This window comes from Candoia aspera, chromosome 5 (assembly GCF_035149785.1).
Source record: "Candoia aspera isolate rCanAsp1 chromosome 5, rCanAsp1.hap2, whole genome shotgun sequence".
Lineage (NCBI taxonomy): Eukaryota > Metazoa > Chordata > Lepidosauria > Squamata > Boidae > Candoia > Candoia aspera.
In genome coordinates this window covers 93,936,196-93,960,009 of record NC_086157.1, presented here as the reverse complement: position 1 = coordinate 93,960,009, position 23,814 = coordinate 93,936,196, and the positions used below count along the sequence as shown (strand labels likewise).

Sequence of the window (23,814 nt, the reverse complement as noted above, 5' to 3'; positions counted from 1 at the left end):
ATCTGATTTTGGTGTTGTCCATCTGGTGAAGTCCATGTATAAAGCCGTCTCTTAGGTTGTTGGAAGAGAGTGTTTGTTATGCAGAGTGAGTTGTCTTGGCAAAATTCTATCAGCCTATGTCCTGCTTCATTTTGTTCTCCCAGGCCATACTTACCTGTAATTCGAGGTGTCATTTGACTGCCCACCTTAGCATTCCAGTCTCCTGTGATGAAAATAACATCTCTTTTAGGCGTGTTGTCCAGTAGGTGCTGCAGATCCTCATAGAACTGCTCTACTTCAGCTTCTTCAGCATCTGTGGTTGGGGCGTATATTTGGATCACTGTGATGTTAGATGGCTTGCCCTGAATTCGAATTGAGATCATTCTGTCGTTTTTTGGGTTGTATCCAAGCACTGCTTTAGCCACTTTACTATTAATTATGAAGGCTACTCCATATCTTCTGTGGTCCTCTTGTCCACAGTAGTAGATCTGGTGGTCATTTGATGTGAAGTGGCCCATTCCAGTCCATTTCAGTTCACTGATGCCCAGAATGTCTATCTTTAATCTTGACATCTCACCAATAACCACATCCAATTTGCCCTGGCTCATAGATCTTACAGTCCAGGTTCCAATGGTGTGTTGATCCTTAGAACATCGGATTCGCCGTTCACCACCACCACCGTCAGCCGCTAGCCGTCCTTTCGGCTTTGAGCTAGCTGCATCATCACGTCTGGGGCTAGTTGAGCTCATCCTCTGTTCCTCCCCAGTAGCATTTTGACCATCTTCCGACCTGGGGGTCTCATCTTCCGATGGTATACCGACATATCTCTGGTTGTACTGATCCATTTAGTTTTCACGGCAAGAATACTGGGGTGGGTTGCCATTACCTTCCCCAGGGATCGCATTTAGTCTGACCTCTCTGTCATGACCTTCCTGTCTTGGGTGGCCCTTCACGGTTTAGCTCATGGCATCATTGAGGTGCTCAAGCTCCAGCACCACGACAAGGTAACGATCCTTTGCTGAAAAAATTAAACTTAATGGTCTTAATACTGGACAAAGTGCAGAAGAGGAGGAGGATCACATAATTAAAAAAAAAGAGTGTTAGTGTGGACACCCCAGATTTTCTATTTCTTCTGGTCACACTTGGACCTCAACACACATTCCTTAGGATCTATATGTGGTACTTGATTCCCCAAAGGGCAATTTGACTTAGCAGAAATTATCTGACATTATGTTTCCTCAAATTAGTACCCTGTTACATTTAGGATATAAGCCTTGGCAGGGGTTACTCAAAACAGTGTTTTTGTTAACAAAAATCATGTAAAAGATTTTGTATATCATATATTTCAATCCTGACCAAAAAGATACTTTGAATTGATTCAATCAATTCACAAGACCATCACATTTTAATTCCTGTGAAAGTTCTCACCCAGTCAAAAGTAAGCAACCTTTGAATTGATTTGAATTGATACCTATGTGGACATAGATAGGTCCATGCTGCTATTTCTTTGTGCTATTGTACAAAATTTCCAGTCTGCCTATAATTCTTGCATGTTCAAGAGTTTCCCAGGGTAGCACTGAGTACAATGAACTATATTGACTTGTCAAGTTAGTGTGATACCATGAGTATTCTGCTGCTCAGTGGAACACCAACCTTATGCATTAGTGCTCTCCTCTGTACCTGATTTTGCCAGCTTATTGCTTTAAAGTTGTTAGTGTTCTCCGTCCATAAAAGATCCCAGCTGTGTATCATAAAAGCTTAAATAAGATGTTCTGCATGATCAAGTGCCACAAGAACACATACAAATCATTATGAATGATTGTAGAAGTGGAAGAGGAGATGAGAAACAAAGAAAAAGAGTGGGAATCTAAATTGAAGAAAAAAATAATTATAACATAACTGTCTTCATACATCCCCAGTAAAATACTTTTTTTTAGTTCTTGTGGTTGTGTCGCAATAATATATGCAATTTCTGTAAGAAAACCTCCTGTTACTCTGACACTCTCTTCAAATGTCCTCTTGGTTTAGGACATAACATCTGCTGAGCAAGCACTGGAACAGGCAGATCTGGAATATGATTTTCCAGGAATGTGCCTTGCTGTTCAGTCTTCCAATCACTATCATTCTTGGCAAAAGAAAGAGGATGATTAATGTCTTCCTTGTGGGGTTCTTGACTAGCCCAGAGGTCTATGGTGCTTATTTTAAGTGAGTGTATGAAGGAGCAGTCACATTCTTGGTTTCTTTCAACTATTTTGTTTCTAAGGCAGGCGCTTCACAGTATTAACCAGATTCCTACTTATTTTCAATCATTTCTAGTATACCATAGTTCTTAGCAGACTGTGCAAAAAGAGTAAGACTTGAATAAATGCTTATTAAACCTAACAATAGTCCACAGTTATTCTGAGCCACTTGAAAAATGAAGTATCAATCTAGGCCAAATTTCTGTTCCAACTAAATCAATATAATATTTTGACTACCAGCAACTCTTCAAAGTCTGAGACCATCATCTTGCTTTCTGGAATCTATTTAGAAGGCAGAAAGGGAGGAAATGCCAGAAGCCTTTATTACTGTGAGTATGTGAAAAGGCCAGCATCTTACATGAGTCAGGCTGAAAAAAATATCAGATACTTCTTGGAGACCCTCCATCCAAGTCCTTCTACTTCCTGAAATGAAGTAGCTTGTGAATAGAGACAGGATCTCTTTTCATCTATGACCTGGTATGTCTGAAATGCCATCCACGGAAGGCTCACTTGGAACCTTCCATAAGAAGCTGATGTCTTTAAATAGTTTTGTTTAAATTGCTTGGTCTTTCACTATATTACATATCTGTCTTTAACCTGATGTCTTTAATTGTATTTTAAGATACCTTTGTTGTTGTGACTGCTGTTTTTAGGATGCATTCTGATTCACATCCTTTTCCTTAGTAATTTTACAATTGTCATATGGTATTCTCATAGTTTTTAAATGGAAAGTGTAAATGTTTTAATGGAGAAAATATGCTCTACTCTGGATTTATAGTCCCTAACAAACCTTTTCTCTCTACCACACTGAAAACACTCACACCCATATGTATTAAAAACACATATAGTGGGCACATAATAATTCTTTCACATCTTATTTTTCAAGGTTTGTATCACAGCTTTTCTTTGTAGAGCTTAGGATGGTAAATTTCAGTCTTGTACAATCCCATGTAGTACATTGAGCGACATAGATTTGCCCAAAGCCATATTTGGGATGTTCCTAAGAAGAATAAAGTAAACTTTTAAACAAAGAAAGAACAGACAATACTGATACAAAAGCTAGACTGAGATGCACATAGCCAAATTCAAATTCTCATAGGAATATTTAGCATGTTAAAGGACTATCTCTTTAATTAACATGTTTGTTTGTTTGTTTGTTTGTTTGAAAGATAGCCACACATCTTAAAGTACAACTCTGGGCTCATGTTCTCCTGTTGGGTTTTACAAGCTGCACAGAATTTGGCCAGGTGGCATGCAATATCTGGTTGTGTATGGGATAGTAAGAAAGAAACATTAATCAGTTACCTGGAAAAATTGGGGTGGGAGTGAAATTAAAATCCCTATAATACTCATGAGAGGCACTTTGATATAGTGGTTAAAGGCACCATGATAGAAACTGGGAGACTGTGAGTTTTAGGCTTTAGGCACAAAGCCATCTAGGTGACCTTGGACCACCTTCTCTCTCAGCTCTACAGTAGGAAGGCAGCAGTGGTAAGCCACTTTTGAAAATGTTGCCTAGAAAACTACAAGGGCTTGTCCAGGCAATTGCCAGGAGTCATGAGTGACTTGAAGGGGCAGGTACACATAACAAAATCACATAGTAAAATAGTAAAATAAAGCATGCTAGCTCTGCTGTTTTGACTGCAACTGACTGACATGGGCATGTCTGTTCCTCTTAGAGATGGCACTGGCAAACCATTAAAGCAGGTCCAGTACAGGTTCTGCATTTTGCAGGTAACTCCAAGGTTGTGAGACAACTGGCTGCATACTACTATTCATCTCTAAGACAGAAGTAATTGGAAACTAGTTTTAGATTGTTTTGCAATTTGACATCCATAACTGGCTTAAGAGTCTCTTTAGCTTGTTTGCATTTCACTGATAAACAAGAGGTTTGAATGGTATTTGTTAGGGACAGTTAAGGAGATTAAGATCACTGGGCAAAAGTTTAACTTTAACCAGAAACCGACTATCTCCAGTTGCAGCCCAGTCTCCAGTTGCAGGTTCAATTGGAGTCTGTTCAACACAGATCTGGGATCTGGAATGTGGCTCTAAAAAAAGTTAGGTTACTGATCGGAGATGATTATCAGAGCAATACTGAGCAAAGGCACTCCATCTACTTCTAAGATCAATTTGAGATTGAGATAAAACCACCCATCAGCAACATCTAACAGGCTGGCAGCCACTTGTCAGCTAGTTTGGTGGGATAAAGATGCAGATTGTATAGATTCCTATCTAGTGAGTTAATATAAAAGCAATAGAATTAATTCCTTTCTGTGTAGAAATGGGGCTTGAGAGCTATTCCCATGGGTTGAAATTTACACACAGTCTTGTATTTTCATGTAACATATAGATGAGAAGGAGCAAACATCTATCTATGGCAGTGTTTCTCAACCTCGGCAAGTTTAAGACTTGTGGACTTCAACTCCCAGAAATCCCCAACCAGCCATGGGATTCTGGCAGTTGAAGTCCACACATCTTAAACTTGCCAAGGTTGAGAAACACTGATCTATGGTTTTCCCCATAGATGGAATAAAAAGCATACAGTACTTAACATCAATAAAGGCCATATGAGATGTTGAGAGATTATTAATGTATTTTTCCATCATATGCTGCAGATTAATGATTAAGCCTCCTATTTCAGAGTATGCTTACTTCCCAGTTTCCAATATAAGGGTGTAGCATATAGTTTACATATTTTGATTAAGAGGGTTCTGGAGCAGTAATTTGCAAGTTGAGTGCTGTTGTCTTTCTAAAAAACAAAGATGATAACCAAAAATGTTCAGTTGATGGGCATATTCACTATTTTGTTAATATAAGAAAAATGTGAGGTCCAAAATTAGTGTTCCTTATTTGATATTGGCCTTAACCATCTTGACTGAAACATAATTATAACCAGGAGGCTTGCTAGATTTAAGTTGAGCACCTGTAAAGAATTATTAGTATTAATGGCTAAACAGGAAGAACATGCCTTGTGGATGACAAAACAGCGTGGCTTCAGTTGCACTCTTGCCTTGCATTTGAATATGATCTGATAAAGCCATATATCTTCAACAAAAGCATTACAGTGGTTATGGGGAAAAGATTCATGGATCAGTTGATTAAGAAATATTTAGCAGAAGGTAGGAATAATAGATGGTTTTTACACTCTGACAGAAGGGATATAATGGAATCCCCATGGATCTTTATTGTGTCCATCACTTATTCATAAATAATCTTATTTATGTTCCAGTTTCCTAATTTTGTTCTTTTTGGCATTTTTCCCTCCCTCCCTCCCTCCCTCCCTCCCTCCCTCCCTCCCTCCCTCCCTCTCTCCCTCCCTCTTTCTTTCTTTCTTTCTTTCTTTCTTTCTTTCTTTCTTTCTTTCTTTCTTTCTTTCTTTCTTTCTTTCTTTCTTTCTGCTAAGTCACTGTGCTCAGTAATCCAAGTGTGGCTGCATCACATTTTTTTTTTTTGTAAAAGACTTTTAATACTGGCAGTTTTATTTTTGATCCCTTTCTTAATGGTCCCTAATATGGAAGTGACTAATAAGTTTATAAATAAATTAATAGGTGGAACATCACTTCCACATCCTCCAATCCTCTACTCTAGGACGATTCCAAGACTAGGGCACTTAATTGTTGAAAGCACTCAGCTGAATCCTGCTCAGTCATCATCCCTTTTTGATACAAAAATAGTACTTAGTACTACTCTTTTTTAAAGAAATAAAAAGAGCAGACAGTTTCCTTCCTCTCCAAATCTCAAACTGTTTTTCCCCCCAAATCTGTCAAACACAGGGACAATTCACTGATATGATTTCATTGACGCTCCTGGTCTTATTCATCCGTGAAAAATTTATGTACTGGCTTCACAGTCATATAGACAGTCAAAGAGCCAAATCATTAGCCTATTGTATGCTCGTTTATATGACCTGATCAGACCCAAAACATACAGCTACCCCATACTCTAATTACTGGAGTAATGAATAATTTCAAGAGCAGTACCATCAGGTTTCGTTTGCTTTGGATGAGAGCCCTGGAGATTATTGTAAATAATTATTGTGTTGTTTTATTGAGCTATTTAAAAGCAGAACATAACTGGAAATTAAAGGATACCTCTGTAAGTTACAGCCTGCTTCTTACACTAGATTCTAAAAGAGAGAGAGGGGAAAAAAAGATTTGAAAATTCTTTTCTCAAAAGAAAAGAATGCAGACTGCAAAGGAAAAATGATTTTTTTCAAAATTAGATGGATTTATTTTACTTGGATAATTAAAGTAATTAAGACAAGTGATACACATTAACACAAGACAAGGAGTGATAAACATTGATATAAACATGAACTATTATGTGTTAATACATGACTTTTACCCATTCTTATAGGAAATATGTAAACAGTATGATGAGGGCCAGGGTATAAAAGAGAGATTATCCAGTAAGCTGCTTCTTTTACTAGGCTCCATGTTAGAGCCTACCTTAGCTTGTCTGAAGGTTGTTCATTTAGGAAGAAGATACTATATATGACGTTCCTCCAACATTTGGAAAATTATTCAAGTAATAATAAAACAAAACAAATCTAGAAGACAATTTCTTTCCAAACTGTTGAAAAGTGGCAGCACAGTTCCTGCTGCTTAACTATCTCCAGTGGACAGGATAAAATAATTATAAAGTTGTTGACATATCCTAGCACTATCAACTATTCAAAAGATCCCTCCTAAATAATTTTTTATTTTCTGGTAAGAAGAGATATTTCTTTATTTACTACTTATTTATTTTTATGATTTCTAGAGCCACCTATCTCCCAGCAGTGACTCTGGACAGTGTGCAAAGATTAAAACCATCATAACAATATCAACCCAAGATGCCTGGTTAAACAGTAGCCCCCAAAACAGTAGCCTTGTCACCAACAGAGCTCACCCTAACTGCTTGGCCCAAATGCCCAGGGTCAGAGCCATCCCAATCTCTATGGGGAGGCTGTTCCACAAGGCAGGCACTGCCAGAGAGAAGACAAGATTTCGAGGTCCAACAAGTTGGCACTGTTTAGCAGGTGGGACCTGGAGCATGCCCTCTCTAATAGACCAGTGAGGTGGGCAAAAACCACAGAGGACAGGTGGTCCCACATATAGCTTGGTCCTATGCCATGTAGAGTTTTATAGGTGGTACCCAGCACCTTGAATTGGACCTGTAAGCCTACTGGGAGGCCACAATTCTCAAACAGGATCATACAGACTACCAGTTTTAATGAATGAGATAAGGGTGAATATTAGTGACCAGGGAGAAAACAGAAAATAACTTCAGGATGAATCAGATAGGTCATTCAGTTATAGTTTGGAACAGGAAGTGAAGCAAAGCAATGAGGCTAAATATACACACCCCTTCTATTCTGACCCTTGTTTGTTGGAATGCAGCAAAACTTATTTTCAGGTCAATATAAACACATTCTGATTAAGTGTTTCCTGTTGGCTGTCTCTTTGACCTAGTGCATTTCCTTTGCCAAAGCTTTGTTCAATAGGTATAAAAGTAGTGTAACCTAGTCAGGATGCTCCTTACCTGTTTCTCTATGAAGAACAAGTTCTCCTGTATGGAAATCAGGTGGGAATTTCAGGAAAGATCAAAGAGGAAAAAACAAGCAAACAAAAATCATTGTTTAAATCTTCATTACCTTGTATGGTAACATAGGCTGAACTTGCCACCATTCCTTTCAGATTAGTAGCTATACACTGATAGAATCCAGCATCATTCTCTTGCACTCTTTCAATCAGGAGACTCTGATTTCCTGGCCCTAATATTATACCTGCAGAATTGGAAATATTCAAAATAAATAGCACATAAACATGAAAAGTAGCTTGCCAAAGAAAATCATATTCTGATGGATGTTTGAGTTATAAACCAGTCTCAAAGTGTATGATGTCTTCTACAAAACAAAGACATTGTATTTCTTGTGAGATGGAGGTCCTTGTCACAGACAATTACCATGAGCTAGAAAAGGCAATTGGGATTAATGAGGAACATGTGAGGCCCCTCTTTCCAAAGAAAGAAATGAGGTTTTTTTTCTTCCCCTTTTCCACAAAGGAAATACTCTGTACCTGTTTCTGACAGGTGTGAAGCTCTGAATCTAGAAGATGGTTTGCCAAGGAGGGTGTTTCTGAACTAGGAAATAACCAGCAAGCAATTGTATGTGAGGATGTTGATAGAGAATTGTACATCATCACTGCCAACTGTGGACCATATTTTCATCCACTGAATATAATTTTAGAGAAACTGGAACAAATAACATTAGTAGTAAATTGTGCCCAGGATAAGAGGCAGATGTCTCCTGATAAATGTACTTGGACACTTGAAATTGAAATATTCATAGGTTTGTTCTTGGGGTAATAATGATACTGTACACCTTGTACTAGTTTCTAATCAGGTTGTGCTAGTTATTCTCCCTTATACCTGGTGTTATATGCAAGTGTGGGGCTTTATGCAGTGAAATACTGTATAAAAGCAAGCTGAGCATTATTTTAAATGTGCATGTGGATATTAATCACACATGTGATTTCTGTTCTTTGATATAATTAATAATGAAATATGTTTCTTTCATGAGCAGTAATGAATGGAAAGTACTTGATAGCTTTTGATGGCTATTAATTAGAATTCACACACCTGGTTGGGGTCTAAGAAAAACAGTACTGGGAATAGAATTTAGCCAATAAAATGACTTGGAGGTGGACTCCAAGCACTTATCTATGACCTTCTTATGAATGAAACACTTTCAGTTTATGACTAACTTGTTCCTCCTGTTCAATGTGCTTTTATGCAAAAAATGTGTTCCTCAAACATTACCGAAATGACTGAAGGTTTCAACACTCTTTTCTTTCTTGGGCTGTGCTTAAAACTTCACATTATATTGGAGTAAAGCAATGAAAGAGTACTTATGTGAATATTCCAGCCCAAGGGTACAGTTTAAGAAGGGTTTGAGTTAGTAAACAGCTAGAAATATGAAGAATGTTGGTATATTATCTCTCTCCTCTCTCCCCACCCCCTCTCTCTCACACACACACACACATCCTAGAAAACTAGAATCTGAAGATTAAGCTAAACCTTGGGTCAGGGATAGGATAATGAACAAGGAGTTTCTGAATGGACCAGAGAGGAAATCAGCTTTGTAGTTTGTAGCTCAATATTGCAGGAGAAGCCAGTTATACTATTTCATGGGAAGAAAAAAAAAGTTTAAGATAGCTACATCATGCAGAATTTAGAAGAATGTTGGAGCACAAATCTTAATTATGACTTCAGACTGTCTCTAAGCTTGAGTTACAAACATGATCAGGCCACTTTTATTGGGAAGGTCTTTGGACAATCTATACAATCTACACCAAGGACAAGGAACCAATGGTTTATAAGATCCACACCCACCCACCTTTTGCAATTCTCTTCTATCTTTCCCCCTCCAAAGTTAAGCCCATAAATAAATGTGTTAATCCCCCAAGAAGCTTAATGCACCTATTTTCTGAAAAAGATCCTCATTCCTGTTAAAAAGGCCGAAAATATCAACCGGCTCTAATAACATCACCTCATCACTGTCAAATCTTCTGTAACCCTTGATGGCTGAAAATATTATTTTGAAATAAAGCACAATCCCCATCTGAAAAGCACCCCTGAATGAAATATTCTTGAACTACATTTAAGATGCTTTCAAATAATTGGAGGACAGCCGATGTACAAAGTACAGGAATACCAACATAGGAAGAATTGAGGAAGCACCTCAACTTTGTTCTTGATAAACCACCCCTTTTCCCCAAAGGGCAGGCTAAAAGCTTGATAAATAAAAATGAGGTGCATTTTTGATGCAATAGCCACTATGCTGAATTCAACACTAGCAGTATCACAAGGCAAAACGAAGATGTAGATTCAGATGGCTTCTTCCAGACCAATGTAATGGTAAGCAGTACAGTCTCTTATATCTTTGAATTGTATATGCAGGAAAACGCCTTGGCTGGTTCTGCTGTTGAAATAAATTCACAAGACCAGCCCAGATAAATACACAGCTTCAGACCGGGCATTGGTTATCATTCACAAAGGCATTCAGATTAGGATCCTGGAAGCGTGATGCAAGGAATCCTATGTAGAAACAAAAATTGATGAGTATTGCACTCACCTGGTTCTTGATGTATCTGTTTGTTGTTTTTATACCACGATACCTGTGGCTTTGGCACACCATGTACAGAACACCGGAGGCTGAGAGAGTGGCTGGTGTTGACCACCTGATCAGTGACATTCCGAAGGAGGTATGGTGCTTCCTGAGCTACAAAACACATTAACAAATCAATTAGTACATTCCTAGTGCCATGGCATCATGCTCTTTTTCATCCCAATTGCCTGTTCTACATTGTGGTTGTTTTCCGATTTTCCTTCTACATGCCTATGCAGTTTTCTCAGTTTTTGATAGAAAAGCACCATTCCCATGTCAGTAGAAGAAAATGAGAAATACAGAACAGAAAATGTGAGCCCTGTTGTTGCTGTGCTTGCTTTTATTGTATATATAGAAAAGTGTAATCAAACTGCACCACCCTCTGCATATGTGCTTAGAAATAAGTCACATGGTATTCACTTACCCTCAATGCTAGATTCAAATTTTTATCCATACTTACTTGATCCTGGAAATAAATTGCACTGAAGCCTGTGAGATTATTGCTAAAAACTCATGCATAGGGTAGAACTGTATTTATATAGTAGGATAGCTTTCTAAATGCATTTTCTATTTTCTTTCATTTATAATCATTTAGTAGTGATAATAAAAAGCACTAGACAAATGAATGTAACTTAAAGATTTGGCAGGTGTTTTTCTACCAATTTAACAGTAAACTCTCCATAAAAAATAGAAGATTAATTATGGAAAGGAAAGCAAAATACTAGTTATGATAAAAACCAAAGAAATGCATAATAATCAGAAATGCAACACTATGCTATTAATACTGTCAGTGCAATTTGGGTAATTGCTGATTACTGTGTAACACATTTTTACCCCAAGCGAAGTGTGATGATCTTATAAAGTGTTGTGAATGATCTTATAAGATGGATTGGAGGTTTGATACCAGTGATCCAATAATGATAATGATAATGATGCTATGACATGATTACAGGCCAGTCCAAAACCTTTAATGGGTCTTTGATGTAATTTTTTAAAACACACTTCTCAAGTTTCTTTTATTTCTTAGAAGCTGTTTTCCCAATCTGATGCTTTGCAGATATTCTAGATTTCAACTCACATAATTCACACCAGAATGCTCAAAAACCATACGAGTCGTATCTTTCTATGTATGTGTGTATGTGGCATCTCCTTCAAGTTTTTTAAAAAAATGTACATATATCAAATATAATATCTGACAGATGCTAATATAATCTCTATACAGTTAAATTTGCTTCTTTGAATGAATTGCCATTGACCACCATGTAGGGTGTTTTAACCAGCAGTCACACAAAATGATTGGACATTTCAAATGTTATGTTTATTTCCCTGATTATTCATGAATTTTCAGGCAGCTTTGAATATTCTTGTTCCGACATACAACCATACAACTCAGATACTCTATTCCTATCCATCAGTTGTATGATCCTGTATACCTTTGCATACAAATAGACAATTTCTGAAAAATTCAACAGAAAATAGAGAGGAGTAGATGACTCTGAAGCGCCATTTTGGCTACCGCTTCAAATACCCCTTCTACAAAAGTGTCACATATTGTTTTCATTATAGCAATAAGGAATACTTATTGGTAGACTAAAATGCCTCTCAGACTGTTTTCATGTTGATGATTTTATGTTCCAATGTGATGGGATCAAGGTCAGCATCTGACTTGCTCTTACAATGGCTACTTCCTCTCTTTGTAGGAGAATCAGACTCCTACCAAGTTACGATGGGTCGTTCTGTCACTAATTACAACAAAACAAGAATTTGACAGAACCATATCTGTACACTCTCTTTAAAAAAAATTTATACTATCTGTTCATGAAAACACTGCAAACTAAGATTAAAAATGTGGCTTCTAAAAATATTCTCTGTTACTTGAACAGAATCTCTATTTTTCTACAGAGAATCCATTAAACTATGAACTGATTGGTGCTGTCTAACCAACCAGCAGCTTGTTTTCACATAAATTGGTTTGTTTACATAGCACATCTTCAAAAATGTTGAAGACCCTCTGAACAGTAGAATACTTGGAAACTACAATAAGTAAGAAAACACAACCACACATTTTTGATTGGTAAATGAAAACGAAGAGTGTGGACTTGAGCTCCACAGCAAGTGCATCTTTGGAAGAATCTCAGATGAAGGTTATTTGTATGCTGCATTGTCCAATTTAATCAAATATGTTAATAGCACTTTTAAAAGAAATCTATATTTACCATAATATTGGAATAAATTTTGGAGAGACTTAATGACAAAGGAAAATACTTAATGTATTTCTCAGGCTGGTATCTTTTATTTATATTTGTATGAAGGGTGATGGTGTACAAGCTATTATTTTGTTATAAGATTTATACTAGTTAATTACAAGAAATAAAAGATTTCTCTATTTTATCTCCCTTGTTCATCTCCTGATGTCTGATGCACCCTGGAAGCATTTTCATTTATTTTGTTTATTTCTTCCAAATAAGCTATCTATGAAATTGTGATGTTTTAAAAATACGTCCATTACAAAAGGGGATGAATTTTACCACATATATGAGTTTTGTGTTCCATAGGATTACTGTACAGAACGGTGCAATTGAGGCAGGTAGCAAGAATGGGGAAAAAAAGAGGTCACACAATCTAGATATTATTTCTGATTAAGTTTTATTTGTTTATAGCCATACACATATTGAGAAACAATTCCTTACTTTAAATTAGGTTGCATCACTCTTCATATTACTTAGTAAGGCTGTTGGTTTTGAAATAATTGGTTAAAGTAAGAATTTGTTGTTTCCCTTATTCTTACATGTGTATTTTCTGATTTTGACTTCAGGAATTCTCCAAAAGACCCTTAGAACTGGCTTTAGGCATTTTCACTTGACTGCAGTACTAATCTCTCTTTGATTTCAGCTGCAATCGGTCTGGCCATTCGGTACACAGTCAACAATGAACTTCTGCACTAGAGAAATTACTGTACAGTAAGCTGTAGCTTCTCTGATCCAGAAACACGAAGGGGAACCACAGGCATGATACAAATTCTTCTGTTACAATAATACAGTTGGTCCCATGCCTTCAGTAGCCAGACAGAGAAAAAAATATTAACCCTGAGACAGAAAAAAAAATTCACTTCACATAAACATGGTCAACAAATCAAATGTCAAACATTTCTGCACTCCCCCCCCTTTTTTTGCAGTGTTTTAAAAATGTTTCTTTTTAATTGCATTATGAGGTGACATATGATCAGCTCCATTTTAAATCAGTAAAATACAAATCTGAGGTTTAACATGCACGGTTTCTCCCATCATATATGCGAATGCTACATCATCCAGAGAAGAAGATAATGTATATGTTCCAATGCATATGCATTATTTAGTATTGGCCATGGGGCGGGTGGGGGGAGTCTAGGAATCCATTACCATGCAAGAGGCTTGTCTAAGCTTTTCCACAGCATCACTGAGATTGTACTGTATTATAGATTTTAACGTAAGCAACAATGCAGGAAAAACATGGAGCTACCATTGCAATTCATAGCTATTTCTGCATTGTCCAGCTCCAAAGAACAGAACCAGAATCCCTTCCTACATTTAGGACTTCCTATGGAGCATTATTGGATTCATGATATTAAGTCAGTATTAAACTCTAATCCTGATATCACTTTATAATATAGGCTCATGTGCCTGTTAAATTCATCTTGTAAAGCTGCCTCGAAATTAACATTTTTGGTGGATTGAATCTTAACCATTGGCAGTTTTTTTTTTCTTTATGCAACCTCTTAAGCTCTAATTTTCAGGTTTCTGCAAATTCATCAAATTTGTCTTTAGGCCCCCATCTCTAAAATGTGCAATCCTACTGGGGCTGCTGTTTCTCTTTTTTTCTCCAGAGCACAGTAAAATAAGCTCTGCTATCTTTGTAATATAGTTATCAGGGATAAGATTGGCTTCAATTGTATTAAAAATAGCTACAAAATCCTCTTTGCAGGAACATAAGCTGTTTTTGGATAATATTTTTTTAAAAATTGCTTTATAAAAGGTGGGATATAGGCATAATTTGAAAAGAGGAACCATTATTCTTTTCTTCACTCTGACAACTTCCAGGTAGCTAATTGTTTTCATTGCATTTTGGACTTCACAAAACTGGTATGGTGGGGAAATGCTATTGTTTACCCTGACCGCTTGACAAAAGCAATTCCCACGTGAACGACCAGCTTGGCTGTGGGACACGGTCCTGCTACCTTAAAGAAGGAAATGGGTGGGTGAGTTCTCAGGCACAAGAAATCACCATGTTGCCCCACTCTGTTTTCATAGCAAAGCCAGTTTTGTTTCCATTTTTGCTCCTGCTATTGTGATCCCCACATGTTTGGCTAAAATTTCTATATAATAATTAATCATACATGAACACCCCTCCAAAATATAATAGGTACACATTGTAAAAAAATAAAGTTATCAGATCTATTCAAAATAGTAGATTCTTTCTTATATAGATTTTATATTACACAGAAACATCTTGAAATAAAATCACAAAAGAGACTGACAAGAAACATTTAAAAGTAATGATAGATTATTTTTAATTCTCTATCAGTAGTTTAGTAATTTTAGAAATCTCATTACCATTTGGAAATGAAAAAGAAATGGTGTGTGTGTCTGTGTCGGTGTGTATCTGTGTTTATGCATATGTATCTATGTATGTATACATACATACAGACATTCATATGCTAGTAGCCTTAATTTTAAATTTAAATGAATTAAATATTTGCTATGATGACTGAAATCTGATTAGTAAGGGTAAATGTGGTAATTCTCTTTATTAAGTTAGTTTTAACAGCTACATATTTCTTCACCATAATGTCAATGAAGACTTTTCCCATTGATGTCAACACACTTTTAACATAGCACTATGATTTATTTGAAAGGAAAGCAAAGGGAGACCCACTTGGAAATCTCCCACAATTTATTTACTCAAAGAAAATAAAATGGGTCCAACTTTGATGGATTTAAATACTCTAATTCATGCAAACCGTGCCTTATTTCAACATGTTTACTTCTTATTTTAGATCCTCCTCAGAGCTTTCCCTGAGAAGAGTTAATTTTTAAAAAGATTAATATATTTAATGTAGAAAAATGAATTCAAATAAATAAGCATAAGAACTTGCTCAGCAGGCAATATTTATAAATCCACAAAGAGCAGATTAAAGTAAATAATACCATAGTCCAGTCAATCTCTCAAACTGAGCTGTGCTTATTCTGCACCAAAGTTAACTTATAAAGCGTCCAATGTTGACCAAAGTCAGCAGTCTTTCTATTTTTTTTTTTAAGTTTTCAGTTTATGCAGCTTTGACACTTGGGAGGAGGTTGAATATCAAAGCCGAAGACAGGCTGGATCCAAAGTTTTTCATTAGCACTTGGTGGGAGACTGCAAAGAACAATACAACATAACACACAAAATGCAATGCAGGGGGTGGGGAAATCTTCCAAATTCCAACTTCCACATCTTTGTCAAAGTAGAATAGGATTTTCTGAGCCAAATTGGAAGCCCAGGTTTAGGGACAGTTTATTGTTTACTTTTGGGGTGGAGGCCTTTTTCTTTTTTCTTTTCTTTATTTTTTTTTAGCATTGTTATTCCTCCTATGTCCAAACCTCCATATTTGGAAGTGTACAGTAGTGATCAATCAAGATTATATCAGTGAAGTGTCATTTTTTACTTAGTCCTTTATTGGCTTACATTGTGTTGTGTTGTACAATCATTCCTTGCGCTCTTAAATTTGCGGATCCGTGAGAAAACAGCCTTTTTGTTACAGCGCTCACCTCTGACTGTAACGTTTTTCTCTTGAAGCACTTCTTCACCAGTATGTAGGTTCCTTGCTCGGCAGACGTAGGTGCCTGAATGTTCAAGCGAAATGTTCTTGATGATGAGAGTGAGTTCCATGGAATATTCCTTCACAACTATTTTTTTAATTCTTGTTTGGTTGTTAGGTGTCCTTGGCAAAAGCCAGGTAATGTCTTTGTATAGGTATTTGTTGGCTAGGCAGGACAGCACTAGCGTTTCTCCTTCAACAGGCCCTTTCTTTAAGATAATAGAGAATCCATTTGGTATATCTGTCAAAAACCAAAGCACTCTTTTAGTTCATAAGAAATCTGGAAAAAAAAATTCTAGGGTATAGTTCAAGTATCCTTCCGGAAGCTGAAATTAAGTGGTGGTGGGTTTGATTAATGATTGAATGGATGACAGAAAGGGAAAAATGTTATGCTGCGCTGAATATTTTAACAGGAGTAACTGGATGAGACACACACAGTAGTATTTGTTTAGTCTTTGTTATGATCAAAGGACAAATACGTAAATGGCTTAAAATATATACTTATGCCTATTATTACTAATAGAAGAACAAATTTCTGATAATGCATATGGGCTTTCTGCTTTTCTTATCACTATCCCTGACACTAGGCATCTACACCTGATTAAGGCAGACTCTGCCCACCCTGTTCTTGAAGGAGACCCACTTAATGGTTTACATTGTATAAAACAGAAAAGAATGACTAGTGGCAAAGTACATTTCAAAAACTAAAAGCTTTTCCTGGTCACAGAAAAGTTCCTTGGGACTTGAACTACATTAAAAGGTTGTGGAAAAAAGCTGAAGTCTCTATCTCTTTGCAAATTTTGTAAAATTTTACAAAAATTTTACAAAAACCATGTTCAGAAGCACTCTAATGCCAGTGAGCACCATTCTTGCACTCTTGGGAACAGGAGTAGGAAAGGGCTAATGTATTTGTATCCTGTTCTGAGCATTCCAAAAGCATCTGTTGGCCATTGTGGAAACACATGGTGGGCTAAATAGAATGCCCTTTGATCCAGCAGATGAGGGACACGGTGGCGCTGCGGGTTAAACCGCTGAGCTGTCGATCGGAAGGTCGGCGGTTCGAAACCGCGCGGCGGGGTGAGCTCCCGCTGCTCGTCCCAGCTCCTGCTCACCTAGCAGTTCGAAAACATGCAAATGTGAGTAGATCAATAGGTACCGCTTCGGCGGGAAGGTAACGGCGTTCCGAGTCGTCATGCTGGCCACATGACCCGGAAGTGTCTATGACAACGCCGGCTCCAAGGCTTAGAAACGGAGATGAGCACCGCCCCCTAGAGTCGGACACGACTGGACTTTACGTCAAGGGAAACCTTTACCTTTACCTTTACCTTGATCCAGCAGAGTTCTAGTGAGGTTCTTCAATAAAACATCTATTTAGCTGAATGAGTGAACGGATTCAATTAATAAAAATGTCACTAAACTTCGCTATTCAAATACCATTTAAAGGAATATTAAATACAGTTTTTAAAAATTATCTTAAGATTAGAAATGTACTTTTATATACTCCCAATTTTTTTTTAAAAAAAACACATCCTCCATGGTAGTTGGAATCTGTGTTTTCTTTACTAAACTTTTTTATTTTCAGTGTTAAAATAAATATAATAATATATTGACTCTTACTGCATGTCATATGTTGTCAATTTTTTGGTTTGTGCTTTTTCGCCATACATTTTCAATTTGATACTGTATGGTGGATAGTATTTTTTTTTCATTAAAAGAGATTGCTATATGCAAATCTTGCCATATGTTGAGTGCTACTGTCATGTAGGGAAATATATGCATTGCAATGGCATTTTAGCTACTTTAGCCATATTAGAAACAACTGACTATTTTATCCCATTAATATTTAGATGCTGGCTGGTACTTTATGTCAGCTATGAGATGCTATAGAGAGCCAGTTTTGTGTAGTGGTTAAGGCATTAGGCTAGAAACTGGGAGACTGTGAGTTCTAGTCCTGCCTTAGGCATGAAGCCAACTGAGTGACCTTGGGACAGTCACTCTCTCTCAGTCCTAGGAAGGAGGCAATGGCAAACCGCTTCTGAAATCTTGCCAAGAAAACTGCAGGGACTTGTCCAGGCAGTCACCAGGAGTCAGCACTGACTCAGAGGCACTCCCAAAAAAGAGATGCTATAAATCAGACTTCACCAATGTTGGATTACAAGTCCCACACTCTCCACATATGTTGGATTACAAGCCCCACACTCCTCAACCAGCCAGGGACTATGCTGACTGGGAATGACAGTTAACACATCTGGATGGCTTCAGGAGGGAAAAGTGGTTGTAAGCAGTGGTAAGTAAAGGTAAAGGTTTCCCTTGACGTAAAGTCCAGTCGAGTCCGACTCTAGGGGGCGGTGCTCATCTCCATTTCTAAGCCTTGGAGCTGGCGTTGTCATAGACACTTCCAGGTCATGTGGCCGGCATGACTCACGGAACGCCATTACCTTCCCGCCGAAGCGGTACCTATTGATCTACTCACATTGGCATGTTTTCGAACTGCTAGGTGAGCAGGAGCTGGGACGAGCAACGGGAGCTCACCCCACCGCGCGGTTTCGAACCGCCGACCTTCCGGCAGCTCAGCGGTTTAACCCACAGTGCCACCGCGTCCCTACAAGCAGTGGTAGTGATTATGAAATATTCAGACACTTTTAAGAAAATATATTTATCATCAAAATCTGAAGAAGTAATTTTTAAAAATTCTTTGGAGGGTGAAAATTTACTTTGCCCTATGTACACATTTTCTGTATCCAAACTAATCCTTGTGGGTGTAATTTGATTCCTATAACTATAATTTAGTCAATTCCTATGACTTAATAGAGGGCCAGACAACATATTTTGCTGGGGAGAAGTTTATGATGCTTTTCTATAAATTTTTTTGAATGCTTTAAGATATTGGTAGGGATGTTACCTGGTTTTGGACTTCAGAAGTTTTGGAAACTATCCATGGCATCATCCATGGTGACCAGTGGTAGGGGGTTGAAAGGAGTATTATCAAAACATTGTGGGAGTGTCAGATTGCTTATCCCAGAGAAATGTTACTTCTAAGTCAACCCCTGGCAAATCATCAAATATGATAACATAATTTTTGAAATGATATATTACATCATTTAAAGAGGTAGTTATGCCTATTTCAGAGGCATAATAAACAAGTTGATTTTGTTAGAAAGAAAGGAGGAAAAAAGAGATACTTTCTAATATGCATTTACTAAAAAAAACCTGTTTTTTTTTAGCACCTCACAGTATTTATTAAAGTCTGAGACTAGCTGAATAGTGAGCGGCTGGAATAATGTAAAAGAGTTATATTTACTTTAGTGATTTGAAACTTCCTGTGGAAATCGCTCCCAGGTTTCCTGATGGAAGATTTTGTTTATCTTTGCCAAGCACCATCAGGAATCTCAAAATAAAATGCCTTTAGTGACACTGGTCAGCCAGGAGATAAGGCTGCACTGTTCCTGTCTCACCCTCGGTAATTGCAAACCCACCCAGGGTCCTGCTGCGTGCCAGCAGAGCAGCCCAACAAATAGGGGAAGGATCAGACTGAAAGGGTGGAGTGTGTGGAAGATAGAGAATGGGCCAGTTTGACATTCAGAGATAGCTAGGAAGACTATGGTAACTGTGATTATTACGAAGTCCCTAAAAATGAAATCTACTGAAAACAAAGGCTCCAGATTCAGGAAGGCTGGCCTGAGTAGACAACGGGGAAAAAAATTAAGACAGGACTAAGTTGTGATCAACTGATATCTTTTTCCACTTAGCTGTGTCTCTTCTTTTGTCATTGATGGGTCTCTTTTTTCTCTTTTAAAACCTAGAGGAGGTAATTAATGGAAGGATAAAGAAGCCTATTCTATATCAAGTTCATTATCAAACTAGTAGAAAAAAGTGATTCAGTGATCCACATTGATCTATGATCAACCCTGAACCATTTCCCTCATCTTATAGAGTAGAGCCTATCATCTTGGAGAGGTGCCCTTCATTCTGACTAATAGCAGGCAAAAAAGTCCTCCAGATTTTTTTCTGTTAGTTCTCATTCAGTCTGATGAAAGAGGATTTGCTTTAGAAATAGCCTGAAAGAACAAGGAAATTTGGAGAACTTCTTATGAATAGCATGTAGTATCTTTGTCTCTACTTAGTTACAAGGTGGCCAAGGGATTGTTGAATATCTTGTCTTTCACACATTATTACATAATCATTTCTCCAGCAAATGGCAGTCTCCCTGGATTTTCCCTTACCATTAAATCAGTGTTTCTCAACCTTGGCCACTTTAAGAAGGTTGAGAAACACTGCATTAAATCCTAAGGGTCCCTCTGGGTTTTTCAGTAGTAATACAACTGCCATCACTAAGAAGCTATCCGACTCGTGAGAATTTGAGAGAGAATGTCTCCTTCTCCTGGAGAAATCCATAGAAATTATTCACCCAGCATTTCTCATCACAAATGCAATGGAAAATTGGGAAAGGCCAATTGTGCCCGTGTCTAGTTTTGACTTCATTTTCTATCTAATTCATTTACTGTATGGAGTAGCAAAGTCTCAAAAGGCAATGGCCTCTTTACCCCTCCCCCACATGTTCCTGTCCCCACCTCACCATTCTCTCTCACTATGCCAGACTTAAAATGAAAACAAACTTAAAAGTTGTTGAAAAGCTAACAAACCTCTAGCAATCAGTCTAGCCCCAAAGTATCTATTTTGAATACACTGAAAGGAAATCCTTTTTAGCATCCTGGCCTTTTGTTCACAGCCATCAGCATTTTGTATTGGCATTAGTTTAAAGATATTTTTTGTTGTTGTTCTTCTTGTTCCCTAGTAAATCAGAACATTTAGGGTTTTTTTTTTTCAGTTGATTGGGAGGAGAAAATGCTAGCTAATTGCACTAGCTTAAGCTTGAACAATTTCACACAGATGCTTTTCTCATACCACAGCGTTTTTTTGTTTTTGTTTTTAGCCCATAGCAAGACCCACTTGAGTCTGGAAGAGTTTTTAAAAGCTTTGCTTTCTTAGTAGGGCCACAGGGAGCCATGGCTTACTTTGCCTCTGTTCATGTTCCTGTGAACACAGTACTCGTGTTACATCTAAGTTAGTGTTTCTCAACCTTGGCAACTTTAAGATGTGTGGACTTCAGCATGGATGGCTGGGGGATTCTGGGAGTTGAAGTCCACACATCTTAAAGATGCCAAGGTTGAGAAACACAGGTCTAAGTAAACCAAGCCATGAAGACTGAACCAGACAAAGTGTGAATAGCTATTTAGTGAAATGACTGCTTTCATTTTATTTTAGAGTTTAAGGTACCATTTGTTAGTTTTTAAGGTAAACAAATGTAGTATTGCATAACTTTACTTTTATAGCTCACAGCCTACAGAAAAACTTGTGCAATAATATTTTAAGATGCCATGAGATGCTTTGAAATTATAACAACTCCTCCAATAATTGCATTCAAGAGAGAAGAGAGAAGCAGTACTTAGCTGTTGATTATATTTACAAGCCAGCACATTAACACTTAAATAATATTAAATCTAGTTGCTGCATCCATCATAACTATTCATTAATGACAAAATGGCAAAAAAAGCCATAATCTACCTAAATGTCATATGAATTAGTGTAGCATGAAATATACTTCACCTGTTACTAAATAACTGATGTCTCTTTTGTCATTTCCCACTTTATTGGATGCTATGCAGCTGTAGGTTCCAGATGTTCTGGATTCAGCCACAACCAAGATGCTAGCAGTCTGTGAAAGGAATAATAGTTTTATATTTATAAGTTTGAAATAACTGTTTTTCACAGATCCTCCTAAATATTGTCTCTTATATGGTTCAATTACAACATTCACGCAATGAAATGCAAATTCTTTGTTAAGACATGCCACCCTACAAAACCTATGGAGATAATTGAACAATTAAGAGGAAAGCCATTTCCCCAAAAGACTTTATATTATCATAGTAATTGCATTGTGAATATATAAAATTAGGATGTTTTATTGTTTTATCTTATGCTTAAGATGCTGCAGCAAATGAGGTGTGGTACAGTGAGGTTACTGGGTCAGAGAGAAAAATTGGCAAGGAGAATTCCAGGAAAACCTGGCTCCCATTTGGGGAATGAAGAAGCAGCTAAGATAAGGAAGAGATTCTTGCCTTTCTTTCTCACAAATTAAATATTACATACAGTTGCAAAGCAATTAATAGTAGCTTTATCTGCAGCATAATAATAATTATTATTATTAATATTATTTTGGCATTCAGATTATTTTATAAGCAAAATAGAATCTATTCTTAGCAGATAGGGCCATTTAATTGTTGAAAATCATATCCAGTGCTTACAATTAGTGAACATTTAGAGATTGAGAAGATTCTGGAGAAGAAACACAAGTCTGAAAAATGAAGCTGTTGAGGGTAAACAGTTCTTGGGGGAAAAAAAACATTGTATGATTTTGCTAATTTTCAAAGGCTAAAATATAACATACTTCAAACTGATGGTCTGGATATTCCCTTAATGAAGTATCACTTTTGTTCTGAAGGTCTGCTTACAAAGCAAATTTTAGCTTTTGTGTGATTAATAACAGGGAAACAGCCAACAACGGAAGCTGTCGTTTTTACCCAAACATCGCATTCAAAAACAGACCACACTTTTGTCTGATTTTTTAGCCTTCCTCCCCACCACCATCAACAGCAGACTGCCAACATTTATAATGCATCCTAAAAAATAGTCACCAATATTTTCCAATGAGTAGCTAGTTGCCATAGATAGAGGTTGGTCTATCTATAGCCATTCCCTGTCTCCTATGTAAAAAAAAAACTTTTATAAAGAAATATTTTTCTGGCTATAAGGCTGATAATTAAACACAGACAGGTTTCATTTGCATAGTGTTCTTTGACAGCAAAAAGGCAAAGCATCTGCAGGCATGCAAGAAACACTTTGGACTACTATGGCATATAAACAAAGTTGATTCTTGCCTACACAAGTGTAATGCCAATGCAGGAAGATATGTATGATAAAAAAACCAAACACCCAAACTATCACAGACATTTCTTCCTAAGATTAATGTCATTTTCTGACTTGCTTCTTGTTGAAATTCACATTAAAAAAAAAATCGATGTTTTAACATGCAAGGATTAAAATGGCCTTTGCAGATCAACCTGTAACTCTAATGCAGTGTTTCTCAGCCTTGGCCACTTTCAGATGTATGGACTTCAGCTCCTAGAATTCTTTGCTGGCTGGGAATTCTGGGAGGTGAAGTCCACACATCTGAAAGTGGCCAAGGTTGAGAAACACTGCTCTAATGTCTAAGGACCACAGAGGGAAGGAGGTATATTTCATATATTTCTATCCCACATTAACAGCCTTCAGGCACAGAAGTAAGTGTTTTTTGAAACTTGCATGAAAATGTTTAAACTAGTTTTGTCTCTATTTTAAGCTTTGAACAAAGGAACTTTTCTAACCATCCCCAACCCTGCTAAAGAATCTCAGAAAGTTCCAAAAATAAGAAAACAAGAATATTTCCATGGAACCACTTGTGTTAATAAGGAACGGTTAGGCATTCCTATCTTAATAAGTTTCTCTCATGTTTAGATGTAGCTGTATAGAATGAATCTTACTGATATAAAGTAAATTATTAATCTGGCCAAGTA

General features: G+C 37.2%; 1 protein-coding gene across 1 annotated transcript in view; it reads right to left on the bottom strand.

Annotated features, from left to right (window-relative positions):
* The window catches only part of FLT1 (fms related receptor tyrosine kinase 1), a 136,254-nt gene that overhangs the window by 43,037 nt on the left and 69,403 nt on the right, over window positions 1-23,814 (bottom strand). The window contains exons 12-15 of the mRNA XM_063305729.1: window positions 21,809-21,917; window positions 16,152-16,442; window positions 10,336-10,482; window positions 7,855-7,986 (exon numbers count right to left, since the gene is read on the bottom strand). Of these exons, the coding sequence (XP_063161799.1) occupies window positions 7,855-7,986; window positions 10,336-10,482; window positions 16,152-16,442; window positions 21,809-21,917 (679 nt within the window). The remainder of the gene's footprint in view (window positions 1-7,854; window positions 7,987-10,335; window positions 10,483-16,151; window positions 16,443-21,808; window positions 21,918-23,814) is intronic.